General features: G+C 45.7%; 1 protein-coding gene across 2 annotated transcripts in view; it reads left to right on the top strand.

Moving 5' to 3' along the window:
- LOC139760761 (protein Skeletor, isoforms B/C-like) overlaps positions 1–16,226 on the top strand; it is an 84,805-nt gene that overhangs the window by 33,891 nt on the left and 34,688 nt on the right. For both annotated transcript variants that reach the window (XM_071684314.1, XM_071684313.1), the window contains exons 2-6: positions 8,218–8,355; positions 11,851–11,923; positions 12,546–12,654; positions 13,868–14,033; positions 15,557–15,813. In XM_071684314.1, coding sequence (XP_071540415.1) covers positions 8,218–8,355; positions 11,851–11,923; positions 12,546–12,654; positions 13,868–14,033; positions 15,557–15,813 — 743 coding nt within the window. The remainder of the gene's footprint in view (positions 1–8,217; positions 8,356–11,850; positions 11,924–12,545; positions 12,655–13,867; positions 14,034–15,556; positions 15,814–16,226) is intronic.

Below are 16,226 nucleotides of genomic sequence, written 5' to 3'. Positions count from 1 at the left end.
AACTCTTGAACATTCTCTACCGTACAACTTAAATTTATGTATAAAGTCTGCACTAAAACATGTCTTCAGCCATTCTGTTCCATTCTTGTTATATAATCATAGTACATCTTTACATCTTGACAAGTTTCTTGCTCAATTTCATGTGGTCTCTAGTTGCCCTGCACCTCCAAATCTTGAACAGTTCACTGCCCATGTCGTAAGGTGTGTGTGTGTGTGTGTGTGTGTGTGACTAAAGAATAAGATCAGTATTCGAAGAAAATTTGGATTACGGCCATGTAAATTGTCGAGTTGTATGGGAGCATGCCTGGTCTCTCGCCAGATGATACAATTCTGATGTTCAACATTCAAGACGAAAACGTCTGAAATTTTCTAAGATGGTTAAAATTTATTTCAGTAGATTAAATTCGACTTGAAATGTTAGAGCAAGTTTCAGTAGAATATCAGTAATATGAAATATTATTCTTTATAGTCAGAATATGCATCAACCTCATCATGAGTGTATGCTTTCCACTTCATTTCTATATACAAATCAATCACAGATTATGATGTTTATCTTGAAAATATTTGGAAGCGTATGCATTGCTGTGTTGTGCATCATACTAGCGTGTAAGACACTGTGATCTGTTCTGCATCCTCAATGATGACAAAGTTACTGGGGAAAAATCCGACATTACCTTGATAATGACTCCTCTATACACAAGAACCTCCAACTGTCTCCGAAGACATGAGTTTGATTTCTTGTCATATTTAGAAATAAGGAGGAGCAGCTCCAGAGCCGAGCAAACAATCATCATAATGACACCCCGGACGCAAGCCAAGCAAGAGTCACTTCTCGGGAAAAGAAGCAGCGCTGAGGCGTGTGTGATCCCCTGAGAGGAATATGATTGTGGCGGGAAGGTGGGGTGTCGTGCCCCAGCGCCCGCCACTGATCCTTTTGTTACGTCTTGTGTTGTAGGAAATGTCTCATCATAATAAGAGGCACGAGAAATATACATAACGTAGGTTTTTATTATTCTCGAAACAGAAGGGATAATTTCAAAATATTTCTGACCACGATAATCGTTTTAACTCGTGGAAAAAAATAAATTTACGTATATATGATGGATTTTGCTTAAAACGGTTTCACGCACGTTTCCACAAATGCATCGATTTTTTTATTTTTCACGATTGGTTACTCTAACCCAGCTGACCTTCCTACACCTGCATCATTACAAGCAGCTTGGGTGTCGAGGATTCTCACTAAGACTGGAAATGATTTCACCTGTGCCTTGCATCTTGATGTACTTCAGAAGAAATCGATTGTCGTTATTGTATGTTGCGCATCCTGTCCAGAGCACAGGCTCCTCTTACAAGTATGTTGAACATTTTTCATATATTAACAACAACCCCACAAGGAATGAGATTTAGTTGGGTGGGGCTACGCTTCTCTGGTGATGCAGGTTGACGTCACAAGTATGAGGTCAGTACCTGGGAAGACTATCATCTGCCATCATTCTATCCCTAACTGATCTCAATCTTTATTTTGTCTTCTTACAGCGTTAACTTGACCGGTTTATGGACTCCCGGGGTATAGCTGTTAGCGTTCTCACTGACGCATTCACGAGCCGCCCAGGATCGAGCGCATGGGTTCGAATCCTGGTTGCAGCGGTCGGTCCACACTCAACCCAGCTGTTCATCTATCCTTAGGAGTTGGTCGATAAAATGGGCACCTGGCTCAGGCTAGATTTATATATATATATTCTATTTATCATACTTTGTCGCTGTCTCCCGCGTTAGCGAGGTAGCACAAGAAAACAGTCGAAAGAATGGCCCAACCCATCCACACACACGTACATACATGCACGTCCACACGCATACCAAAACTTTACCAAACACTTTATACTTATATATATATATATATATATATATATATATATATATATATATATATATATATATATATATATATATATATAATTTTTTTTTTATACTTTGTCGCTGTCTCCCGCGTTTGCGAGGTAGCGCAAGGAAACAGACGAAAGAAATGGCCCAACCCACCCCTATACACAATGTATATACATACACGTCCACACACTCAAATATACATACCTATACATCTCAATGTACACATATATACACACAGACACCTACATATATATCCATGCACACAATTCACACTGTCTGCCTTTATTCATTCCCATCGCCACCTCGCCACACATGGAATACCATCCCCCTCCCACCTCCTGTGTGCGAGGTAGCACTAGGAAAAGACAACAAAGGCCCCATTCGTTCACACTCAGTCTCTAGCTGTCATGCAATAATGCCCGAAACCACAGCTCCCTTTCCACATCCAGGCTCCACACAACTTTCCATGGTTTACCCCTTACGCTTCACATGCCCTGATTCAATCCACTGACAGCACGTCAACCCCGGTATACCACATCGATCCAATTCACTCTATTCCTTGCCCTCCTTTCACCCTCCTGCATGTTCAGGCCCCGATCACTCAAAATCTTTTTCACTCCATCTTTCCACCTCCAATTTGGTCTCCCACTTCTCCTCGTTCCCTCCACCTCCGACACATATATCCTCTTGGTCAATCTTTCCTCACTCATTCTCTCCATGTGCCCAAACCATTTCAAAACACCCTCTTCTGCTTTCTCAACTACGCTCTTTTTATTTCCACACATCTCTCTTACCCTTACATTACTTACTCGATCAAACCACCTCACACCACACATTGTCCTCAAACATCTCATTTCCAGCACATCCACCCTCCTGCGCACAACTCTATCCATAGCCCACGCCTCGCAACCATACAACATTGTTGGAACCACTATTCCTTCAAACATACCCATTTTTGCTTTCCGAGATAATGTTCTCGACTTCCACACATTCTTCAAGGCTCCAAGGATTTTCACCCCCTCCCCCAACCTATGATTCACTTCCGCTTCCATGGTTCCATCCGCTGCCAGATCCACTCCCAGATATCTAAAACACTTTACTTTCTCCAGTTTTTCGCCATTCAAACTTACCTCCCAGTTGACTTGACCCTCAACCCTACTGTACCTAATAACCTTACTCTTATTCACATTTACTCTTAACTTTCTTCTTTCACACACTTTACCAAACTCAGTCACCAGCTTCTGCAGTTACTCACATGAATCAGCCACCAGCGCTGTATCATCAGCGAACAACAACTGACTCACTTCCCAAGCTCTCTCATCCACAACAGACTTCATACTTGCCCCTCTTTCCAAAACTCTTGCATTCACCTCCCTAACAATCCCATCCATAAACAAATTAAACAACCATGGAGACATCACACACCCCTGCCGCAAACCTACATTCACTGAGAACCAATCACTTTCCTCTCTTCCTACACGTACACATGCCTTACATCCTCGATAAAAACTTTTCACTGCTTCTAACAACTTTCCTCCCACACCATATATTCTTAATACCTTCCACAGAGCATCTCTATCAACTCTATCATATGCCTTCTTCAGATCCATAAATGCTACATACAAATCCATATATAATATATATTATAATCGTGCTGTCAGTGGATTGAACCATGTGAAGTGTCTGGGGTAAACCATGGAAAGTTTTGTGTGGCCTGGAAGTGAATAAGGAGCTGTGGTTTCGGTGCATTACACATGACAGCTGGAGACTGAGTGTGAACGAATGTGGCATTTTGGGTCTTTTTTTAGCGCTACTTAGCGTGGGGATGCTATTTCGTGTGTGGCGGGGTGGCGACGAGAAGGGATGAAGGCAGCAAGTTTGAATATTTACAATTTGTATGAATGTATATGTCTGTATGTACATGTATTATACGTTGAAATGTATAGGAATGTGCGTGTGTGGACGTTTATACATGTGTATATGGGTGGGCTGGGCCATTCTTTCGTCTGTCTTCTTGCGCTACCTCTCTAACGCGGGAGACGGCGATTAAGCAATATATATATATATATATATATATATATATATATATATATATATATATATATATAAATTTTCTTTTTTTTTTTTGCCGCCGTCTCCCGCATTTACGAGGTAGCGCATGGAAACAGACGAAAGAATGGCCCAACCCACCCACATACACATGTATATACATACACGTCCACACACACGCAAATATACATACCTATACATTTCAATGTATACATATATATACACACACACAGACACATACATATATACACATGTACATAATTAGTACTATCTGCCTTTATTCATTTCCATCGCCACCCCGCCACACATGGAATAACAACCCCCTCCCCCCTCGTGTGCCAGGTAGCGCTAGGAAAAGACGACAAAGGCCACATTCGTTCACGCTCACTCTAGCTGTCATGTATAATTCACCGAAACCACAGCACCCTGTCCACATCCAGGCCCCACAAAACTTTCCATGGTTTACCCCAGACGCTTCACATGCCGTGGTTTAATCCATTGACAGCACGTCGACCCCGGTATACCACATCGTTCCAATTCACACTATTCCTTGCACACCTTTCACCCTCCTGCATGTTCAGGCCCCAATCGCTCAAAATCTTTTTCACTCCATCCTTCCACCTCCAATTTGGTCAATTTGGTTTCCCACTTCTCGTTCCCTCCACCTCTGACACATATATCCTCTTGATTAATCTTTCCTCACTCATTCTCTCCATGTGACCAAACCATTTCAATACGCCCTCTTCTGCTCTCTCAACCACACTCTTTTTATTACCACACCTCTCATACCCTTTCATTACTTACTTGATCAAACCACCTCACACCACATAGTCCCCAAACATCTCATTTCCAACACGTCCACCCTCCTCCGCACAACTCTATCTATAGCCCACGCCTCGCAACCATATAATTGTTGGAACCACTATTCCTTCAACGTACCCATTTTTGCTTTCCAAGATAATGTTCTCGCCTTCCACACATTTTTCAACGCTCCCAGAAACTTCGCCCCCTCCCCCACCAGGTAACTCGTTTCCGCTTCCATATTTCCATCTGCTGCCAAATCCACTTCCAGATATCTAAAACACTTCACTTCCTCCAGTTTTTCTCTATTCAAACTTGCTTCTCAATTGACTTGTCCCTCAACCCTACTGTACCTAATAAACTTACTCTTATTCACATTTACTCTCGGCTTTCTTCTTTCAAACACTTTACCAAGCTCAGTCAACAGATTCTGCAGTTTCTCACATGAATCAGCCACCAGCGCTGTATCATCAGTGAACAACAACTGACTCACTTCCCAAGCTCTCTCATCCACAACAGACTTCATACTTGCCCCTCTTTCCAAAACTCTTGCATTCACCTCCCTAACAACCCCATCCATAAACAAATTAAACCATGGTGACGTCACGCTCCCCTGCCGCAAACTGACATTCACTGCGAACCCTTTCTTCTCTTCCTACTTTTACACATGCCTTACATCCTCGATAAAAACTTTTCACTGCTTCTAGCATCTTGCCTCCCACATCATATATTCTTGATACCTTATGGTGTGGGAAGCAAGTTGCCAGAAGCAGTGAAAAGTTTTTACCAAGGATGTAAGGAATGTGTACGAGTAGGAAGAAAGTGATTGGTTCGCAGTGAATGCACATAGAATTGAATGCGACGGCATATTTAGTTACTAATCTTCTTTCTACGTTCTGTAATTTTCTCAGTATTATTCTATTAGATGGCTACTCAAACACCAGTTGTCCGTAGTCCATCACTTATTACATCCAAACTTCCGCATACACAGAGGCATCATCAGTAATCTACAGCGATATAGAACTGCGTCAGAAAACTAGGATATGAAAGACTCAAACTAAATATAAAATCACTCTGAAAACACATCACATAAAAGTAAAAAAAAAACACAGCACATAAAAGTTAAGAAAAACAGCACATAGCACATAAAAGTTAAGAAAAACCATAACACATAAAAGGAAAAACAACACGTAACACACAAAAGGAAAAACACAGCACGTAACACACAAAAGAAAAACACAGGCACATAGCACATAAAAGTAAGGAAAAACACAGCACATGGCATATAAAAGGAAAAAACACATCACATAGCACATAAAAGTAAGGAAAAACACCGCACGTAACACAAAAAAGTAAGGAAAAACATGGCACGTAACACCTGAAAGTAAGGAAAAACATGGCACGTAACACATAAAAGTAAGGAAAAACACAGCACGTAACACATAAAAGTAAGGAAAAACTGCACGTAACACAAAAAAGTAAGGAAAAACACTGCACGTAACACAAAAAAGTAAGGAAAAACATGGCACGTAACACATAAAAGTAAGGAAAAACACTGCACGTAACACAAAAAAAAAGTAAGGAAAAACATGGCACGTAACACCTGAAAGTAAGGAAAAACATGGCACGTAACACATAAAAGTAAGGAAAAACACAGCACGTAACACAAAAAAGTAAGGAAAAACATGGCACGTAACACAAAAAAGTAAGGAAAAACATGGCACGTAACACATAAAAGTAAGGAAAAACACGGCACGTAACACATAAAAGTAAGGAAAAACACCACACGTAACACATAAAAGTAAGGAAAAACACCGCACGTAACACATAAAAGTAAGGAAAAACACGGCACGTAACACATAAAAGTAAGGAAAAACACAGCACGTAACACATAAAAGTAAGGAAAAACACAGCACGTAACACACAAAAGTAAGGAAAAACACTGTAGGCGAAACAACAAAATCAAAAATGGTTGTATGAGCATCAATCTAAATACAACATATGGAAACAAATATAGAAAAACTTGGTTGACGAAAAACACTTTAGAAAACAATATTACACGAGGCAGGAATATAAAAGCTCGATCACTAGATACACAAAGTAGGTCAAGTGAGACCGTTCTGTCTGGACGTGGACCTGAGGTCAGGTTGGGCTCGTCTGATTCTCTGACTTTCGTAACCCGGGAGCGTGTGTTCCTGCTGTACACAGATGGTGGACTCCGTAACTTGTGGCGGGTCAATGACGTGTGCCATCCGTCTACGTCCTATTGGCGAGCCATCAAAGAGCTGTATGGCGGTGGTCATGTTTGTCTGGATGTTGATGACTTGCTTCCTCTAATGTGAATGGCTTCTGTTATATGTAGTCTCCTTTGATCACTGCAACTAGTATTGATTTTGGTGTCATTCAATATAACCTCCCTCGTTAGTCCCGTTCCATGCATTTGTTCATGATGATTTTGATTCCACCTTCATATAAGTGGAACGAGAAGCAGCGGCTCAGTGTGCAAGTTGTATGTCCAATGTAGTTTATATTGAGGGACTGACAGTGCCCAATACTGCGACGGTACTCGTATACCACATCAGTACGATTCAAACTTCCAAACTTACGAGCGAACATGATTGTTGTAGTTTATTGTCAGACTGATATCTTTGTCTTCATCAATCGCTTTGCAGTTTCTGACCACAATATCTCGCACGAACTTCTCGTCATCTCGATATGTTGTCGTAAATGTGTTCCTGTAGTAAACTTTAATGCTATCACGTCAAGATTGTCTGTTTCCCACGAGATGTTGCTTCAGCATGTTCACAATGGTATCAGATTCATTATTTGAATATCCAATGTTAATTAACATTTGCCGGGCACGTCGAAGTTCTTGTAGAAGTTGCCAGGTTGAGCACACCATGATAGGTTTCTTTGTGTGCCCACCCTCCCATCACTGATGATGAACTACCCAGACCTGCCTGCCCACCCTCCCATCACTGATGATGAACTACCCAGACCTGCCTGCCCACCCTCCCATCACTGATGATGAACTACCCAGACCTGCCTGCCCACCCTCCCATCACAGACACTCAAGGTGAATTATTTGCAGACAAGATTGTATGACACTTTCTCTACTCGAGTAACCTTTACTGAGGAGGACCAGTTTCATTAATGCCAATTGATAAACATCTTGTTTTTGCCTCATCAGTTTTTATGGTGATACATTTTTCCCGAACATGTCCTCAGGTCAGTGTCTCGGTGTTCCCCCCGTCACGGGACAGTGTCTCGGTGTTCCCCCGTCACGGGACAGTGTCCCGGTCGTCTCTGTCTTCTTTAACTCCTCTTTCCACCGTCCGCAAGAACTGGTCATTTCCTGCTACGTATCTTGGCCACATTCCCCGTCCTGCAGCCCCCAGCAAAAGTGGGTCTCCTCCCCTTTGATTGTAGCTAACTACACCTCCCATGCAGGAGCCTCCAGTAATGTCTATATCTTGCCTGCAGGCGGCGAGGCCCGCGGATACTACGGATCGAAGATTGGTGGGTTGGAAACTCTTCAGCACGGTGTTCGCGGGCAGGTCTACGCCATCGACTCCCGCACCATCCACATCCAAGGCTTCTCTTACGACGGCAACGCCCCAGGTGAGTGGCCTACTGTGCAGTCTAATGGTTCATGTGATGTACTGCCTCGCATGTTCAACGGAGGGTAGTGGTTCATGTGATGTACTGCCTCGCCTGTTCAACGGAGGGTAGTGGTTCATGTGATGTACTGCCTCGCATGTTGAACGGAGGGTAGTGGTTCATGTGTTGTACTGCCTCGCATGTTGAACGGAGGGTAGTGGTTCATGTGCTGTACTGCCTCGCCTGTTCAACGGAGGGTAGTGGTTCATGTGCTGTACTACCTCACATGTTGAACGGAGGGTAGTGGTTCATGTGCTGTACTGCCTCACATGTTGAACGGAGGGTAGTGGTTCATGTGCTGTACTGCCTCGCATGTTGAACGGAGGGTAGTGGTTCATGTGCTGTACTGCCTCACATGTTGAACGGAGGGTAGTGGTTCATGTGCTGTACTGCCTCACATGTTGAACGGAGGGTAGTGGTTCATGTGCTGTACTGCCTCGCATGTTGAACGGAGGGTAGTGGTTCATGTGCTGTACTGCCTCACATGTTGAACGGAGGGTAGTGGTTCATGTGCTGTACTGCCTCGCATGTTGAACGGAGGGTAGTGGTTCATGTGCTGTACTGCCTCACATGTTGAACGGAGGGTAGTGGTTCATGTGCTGTACTGCCTCACATGTTGAACGGAGGGTAGTGGTTCATGTGCTGTACTGCCTCACATGTTGAACGGAGGGTAGTGGTTCATATGTTGTACTGCCTCACATGTTGAACGGAGGGTAGTGGTTCATGTGCTGTACTGCCTCACATGTTGAACGGAGGGTAGTGGTTCATATGTTGTACTGCCTCACATGTTGAACGGAGGGTAGTGGTTCATATGTTGTACTGCCTCACATGTTGAACGGAGGGTAGTGGTTCATATGTTGTACTGCCTCACATGTTGAACGGAGGGTAGTGGTTCATATGTTGTACTGCCTCACATGTTGAACGGAGGGTAGTGGTTCATATGTTGTACTGCCTCACATGTTGAACGGAGGGTAGTGGTTCATATGTTGTACTGCCTCACATGTTGAACGGAGGGTAGTGGTTCATATGTTGTACTGCCTCACATGTTGAACGGAGGGTAGTGGTTCATATGTTGTACTGCCTCACATGTTGAACGGAGGGTAGTGGTTCATATGTTGTACTGCCTCACATGTTGAACGGAGGGTAGTGGTTCATATGTTGTACTGCCTCACATGTTGAACGGAGGGTAGTGGTTCATATGTTGTACTGCCTCACATGTTGAACGGAGGGTAGTGGTTCATATGTTGTACTGCCTCACATGTTGAACGGAGGGTAGTGGTTCATATGTTGTACTGCCTCACATGTTGAACGGAGGGTAGTGGTTCATATGTTGTACTGCCTCACATGTTGAACGGAGGGTAGTGGTTCATATGTTGTACTGCCTCACATGTTGAACGGAGGGTAGTGGTTCATATGTTGTACTGCCTCACATGTTGAACGGAGGGTAGTGGTTCATATGTTGTACTGCCTCACCTTCACGTGCACTAGGAAGCATGGCGACCTTGGCCCAGTGAGACTGCTGAATATAAGGACTGGTGTGATGTGTACTGGTTACTGCCTACTGACTGTGTTTACAGTCCTGCAACTTCCTAGTGAAGGGCACCTTAGGGAAATCCTATGGTGGAGTGTGGAGTAATGGTGGAGTGTGGGATGATAGTGAAATGTGGGGTGATGGTGGAGCTGATTGGGTGGGGTGATGGTGGAGCTGATGGGGTCGGGTGATGGTGGAGCTGATGGGGTGGGGTGTGGGGTGATGGGGTGGGGTGTGGGGTGATGGGGTGGGGTGTGGGATAATTACCGATTATTGGGTGGTAGTGGGGTGTGAGTAGTACCCTCATACCCCACCAGTTTACATCCCACCTCAAACCCAGGTGTAAATCCTCTCCCCACTAATGTAGACCACCTTTCCACTAGTGAAAATCCCCACCAGTGTACACCTTAACCCTACCAGTGCACACCCCCCACCCAACTAGTGTACACCCCTACTCCACCAGTGTACACCCAACCCAATTCGTGTACACTTTCATCCCACCAGTGTACACCCAACCCAATTCAAGTGTACACTTTCATCCCACCAGTGTACATCCTAACCAACTACGTGTTAAACAAATCTACTGCTGACATTACTTACGCCTCCGTAGCCAGACCAAAGATCTACAGAAATTGATCTCTGAAACGTGTTGGTGTGTGTTCCTCCTCTTACCACACTAATCTAAGAGTTGCTGTTGTCTTCCTTGTTAAGACCCAGTGGTCTGTTGTGTTAAGACCCAGTGGTCTGTTGTGTTCAGTTGTATCTAGTCTCCACATGATGCAGGTACTACTGACTTACCTGGATCAGGAGAAAACTAGTAACTGTATCAACTGGATTGGTGGAACACTGGATCAAATATTAATTTGCTCATAATGCCTTTATTTTTGTTGCCAGAATGTGGAGGTGATCTAGATTTTGCATCGAGTCACTCGGGTTTTATTATCTGAGACACCAGATGTAAGGGCAGGGGAAGGCGACAGCGAGGCCTTCACATCTCGGGCCGGCTGGCCTCGATGGTCTTGGTGTCGGGTCTCGAGGTCCAGAGCTTGGGTCATTGTGAAGTATTCTAGTTCTCAAAGTAAAGATCCTCGTGTGTCACGAGTATTTCCTTATAATTTCATCTCCAGCAGCAACCGCTGTGGTGGTACACCAGTGTTTCACCTGTTTAGTTTTGTCTTTTCAAGAGAAAATACTGGTTTTCTAGATGTCACTTGAAGCTTCATTACAGTTGATGTCTGTTTCGTATCTATCGTCGGACTATTGCTGTAAAAGAATGTAAGAATACTATTACCTTTCATTTCTGTCTGTCTGTATGATTATCGAATGTTTGTGTGTGTACGTATCTGCATTTGTCTGCCTATCTGTCTGTTTGTCTGACTTCCTCCTCCTGAGATGAATGGCTGAGGCTTTGGCACGCTTCTTCATGCCACCTGTACTGTCGCCACGAGAACAAGAACTCCATTTTGTCTCGTGCATCAGCCTAGCGGCCACAAATGCATGTCTGAAGACAGCTGGGTATAAGGCTCTCGGCTGGCAATATACAGAACCAAAACACGAGAGATTCACGAGTACGACCACAAATTTGCATTAGGTTCCTTATGATTTGATAGAAAAAAGTAAAACATTATTACGAATATTTGATATCGTTGTTATTCTGCTTTGGCTGTATGACAGAGCACATTGTCTTGGTGGTAGTGATCCACACGTGATGGTGGTAATAGTGGTTCACACGTGGTGGTGGTGGTAGTGGTCCACACGTTGTGGTGGTAGTGGTCCACACGTGATGGTTATGGTACTGGTCCACACATGGTGGTGTCAGAGGTCCACACTGGTGGGTGACCTTCCCTCATCCAGTAGCAGGTGAGTAGCCTGCCGGCCAGGTGGGTGGTGTGGGTGGCCTGGATTGACTGGTTCTCTACTTGCAGATGCCTTCTTCTACGGCGGCAGCAGCTCACGACCAGGCGAGGACGGCTTCATCATCCCAGACGAAGACGGCGGGTCAGTAACCTACTTTTTCCCGTAGAAGGTTGGGGATGCCCGTGGGAGGTTGGGGATGCCCGTGGGAGGTTGGGGATGCCCGTGGGAGGTTGGGGATGCCCGTGGGAGGTTGGGGATGCCCGTGGGAGGTTGGGGATGCCCGTGGAAGGTTGGGGATGCCCGTGGAAGGTTGGGGATGCCCGTGGGAGGTTGGGGATGCCCGTGGGAGGTTGGGGATGCCCGTGGCAGGTTGGGGATGCCCGTGGCAGGTTGGGGATGCCCGTGGGAGGTTGGGGATGCCCGTGGCAGGTTGGGGATGCCCGTGGCAGGTTGGGGATGCCCGTGGCAGGTTGGGGATACCCGTGGGAGGTTGTGGATGCCCTGTCATCTACCTCACAACACTGAGTCACCATACTGTCCTCTACCACAGGTGACATTGCAACTCTACACACTGTTCGGTAACACAGGACATCGTAACCCAGCATAGCTTTTGGTCACACGTTACTGTCTACTTTCTTACTGTCAGTAATGTTAGCACTGTGGACCTGGTATCTTGCTCTCCGTGACCAGGCGTCTTAATTTGGCTTGACGTGGTGTTTCACTGACCTGGTGTGTCATTGTGACCCTTGACCTGGTGTTTCAGGATGCAGCCGCTGGGACGCTACATCAATAAGGACGTCACTCTTACCCTTCCGAAAGGCAAGACTCTGCAGGACGTCAGGTGGATATCCGTGTGGTGTCGCGCCTTCGCTGTGAGTATCCGAGTTGTCAGTGTCTGTAGGGGGAGGCCTATGTCTGTAGCATAGGGGGTCGTGTGTGTCTGACACAGGGGGTCGTGTGTCTGTAGCAGGGAAAGGAGTCATGTGTGCACATGTCGAGTGGTTCGTGTGTGTGTGTGTGTGTGATTACAGCTGCTGTGTTACGGAACACAGTTTACGCTATGTTGCTCCTCTTCTAACTAGTGTATGTGCAACATGTTTTTGTTTATACGCACACATATACACACACACACACACACGTATACACACACACACACTAACCTGTCAGGTATCCATTTCATCGACCAACCCTTAGGGAAGAATGAACAGTTTGGTGGATTGCAGACTAGCTGCCGCGAACAGGATTCAGATCTATGTAGGTTTGATCCCAGGCGACCCCTGCATGCCTGACGGTCAGTAACGCTAACCGCTACACCACGGAGGTTTGTGTGTGTGTGTGTGTGGTCACTATATATACGAGTGTGCGTGCTGTCATCAATATGTGCCACATGAGGCTGCGTGTGTGTCTTTATCCCTCCTATGTACAACAGACGCGCTAGGTAAGGGACTTATTGACTTAACTGTATTATAGAGATTAACTGAAAGGGAAGACGAGATAAGGGAAAGTATCTACGATTTTAGAGGTAAAAATCTTCCTTTAAAATGCGCCAGGTCGGAGTTTTTGGGCAAGACATGAAAAGTTATCAAAACAGCTCATCCTTGCGTTGCCAACGGTCAAACAGTAATCACGTGACGCAGCAGCTTGGCGAGTATTGTGTGGTCTAGCTAATGGTGGGGAGCACACAAGCAGCCAGCTCTCGAGTGTAGAAAGCAATGAGGAAACGTCACTGTAAAGCTGCTGTGGCCATGTCATATCAAGGTTATGACCACATCACAGTAAAATATTGTGGCCACGTCCCAGTACAGTTATCATGAACAGGTGTGGAGAGTAATGTTGCGTATAGGTGTGGGACCCACTGTTATGAACAGGTGTGGAGAGTAATGCTGTATACAGGTGTGGGACCCACTGTTATGAACAGGTGTGGAGAGAATTACTGTATACAGGTGTGTGGGACCCACTGTTAGGAACAGGTGTGGAGAGTAATACTGTGTACAAGTGTGTGGAAGCTACTGTTATGCATTTGTGGTGTACGACCTGGATGAAACCAGCGTAGGTGTTGACTGTTGACATGACCTGGCTTTGCAGATCGACTTTGGGCACGTGATCGTGGACAAGAATTTGGACTATCCGAGACCCCAGAAGATCGAGGCCTTCACCAAGCTGGACCACGGCGTCTCCTCAGACAGGATAGTGGTGGTAGACGCCCAGACCTTCCTCATCCCCAGCTTTACCTACGACGGAACTGCACCAGGTAGGTTGACGAAGGGAGCAGTGATCGTAAGGAAGTGCAAACAGTAAGGGAAAGAGGATGCGGCAGTAGTAAGGGAGGGAAGGGTGGAGGGCGAGTATCATCATCCACACCTATACAGACGTTAGCATCATCTGCTAAAATGCCTTCCCCCACAACCCAACCTTCTGTTGCTCCCCAGGACGACAGACTCGACATAAGGACAGCAGGGGTTGACCTAGCAACATAAGGACAGCAGGGGTTGACCTAGCAACATAAGGACAGCAGGGGTTGACCTAGCAACATAAGGACAGCAGGGGTTGACCTAGCAACATAAGGACAGCAGGGGTTGACCTAGCAACATAAGGACAGCAGGGGTTGACCTAGCAACATAAGGACAGCAGGGGTTGACCTAGCAACATAAGGACAGCAGGGGTTGACCTAGCAACATAAGGACAGCAGGGGGAGGCCTAGCAACATAAGGACAGCAGGGGGAGACGTAGCAACATAAGGACAGCAGGGGTTGACCTAGCAACATAAGGACAGCAGGGGGAGGCCTAGCAACATAAGGACAGCAGGGGGAGGCCTAGCAACATAAGGACAGCAGGGGGAGGCCTAGCAACATAAGGACAGCAGGGGTTGACCTAGCAACATAAGGACAGCAGGGGGAGGCCTAGCAACATAAGGACAGCAGGGGGAGGCCTAGCAACATAAGGACAGCAGGGGGAGACGTAGCAACATAAGGACAGCAGGGGGAGGCCTAGCAACATAAGGACAGCAGGGGGAGACGTAGCAACATAAGGACAGCGGGAGGGGGGGTTAGCAACATGAAGACACTAGACACACCCAGCAAGATGAGGACGCTAGGGTCGCCCAGCAATGTTGTAGCGTGGGTATCCAGCAACATGACTGTAGAGAAACCCAGCAGGATGACACTATGGACACACAGCAAAACAATCGAGATACACATCAACATGGACACTAGGGACACAAGGACATTAGGGACATCGGGGAACATGAGAAGAGGAATGCTCACCAACATTACACTAAGGAAACCCAGAAACATGTTAATGGAAATAACTGGCACCATGAGGACACTTGGGCGCCCAGCAACACAAGGAGACTAGACAGCCAGCAACAAGGACGCTAGTCACCTGACTGGCCTCTGCTTTCCGAACTTTGTGTGTGAAGGCCAACCACACGAGGAGTGACTGTTGTGATACCCTGTTCTCTCCCTCAACAGAGCAGCTTTGAAATTTTCTTCCTACTTCTGGATTTCCCTCTTATAATCTTTAACAGTCAGCTTTACAAACGCCTGGCGACCTTATATTCATTTCTACATTTTTTCTCAAACGATTTAGTTTTCCCTTACATCCTAGATAGCCAAGTTTTGGGTAGTTACGCCCGTAATGTCAACTGCTATAAGAGAGAATAATGTACCGATGGATATGTTTTTCTTGAAGATTGTTCTAGGTTGCTTGCTGTTACTAGGGTCTACATAAAATTAATTAACTATCTAAAATGGTGATGCTGATCTAATTTTACAGACGGCCATTTTTGGGTGGGAAAGGGTTCCCCTGACAACAGCGGCACTGTGGTGCCGGACGAAAACGGCTCTGAGGAGCCCCTAAAGAAATACTTGGACAAAACCATTGTCATCACCTTGCCGGGCGACCTCACCGTATTCGATATAGACTACCTGAGCGTGTGGTGCCGCGCCTTCCTGGCCAACTTCGGCTATGTTAGCATCCCTAAGAGCCTTAATGTGCCACCCTCCCTGAAAATGCTGGGTGTGGCTCCTCAGGTAAGATTGGCATTTCCTTTTGTCTCAGTCTCTACATTACCCTCTTCTCTGTGTTCCTACAGTGATAGAATGATCTTCTTGCACAGCCAACTTAACCCAAACACTATAATCCTTCTCGCATAATCTACAGGTAAATAACAAATATGTACCTACACTTTTCACCAAGGAAGTAATCTGCTACCTTAATTATGCTGAATTGCATCTCCAAATGACAGTTAAACAAAATACTTAACCAATTGATGACACTGGCATACACCAGGGACTCCTGCTTGGCTCCACTTGATACTAAACGTGTCTAACATTTCGCATGTAAACAACCCCAAACTGTCTGGATGGAAGATCCTGCCAAAAAACATTGGACCACAGTGGCTGGAGGCACAAAATGCCTCTAGTGCAGGGGACCCTAGCCATAC

The sequence above is a fragment of the Panulirus ornatus genome, chromosome 38 (assembly GCF_036320965.1).
Source record: "Panulirus ornatus isolate Po-2019 chromosome 38, ASM3632096v1, whole genome shotgun sequence".
NCBI classification, from domain to species: Eukaryota; Metazoa; Arthropoda; class Malacostraca; order Decapoda; family Palinuridae; genus Panulirus; species Panulirus ornatus.
The sequence above is the reverse complement of the archived record's forward strand: the minus strand, read 5'-3'. Positions and strand labels throughout refer to the sequence as shown.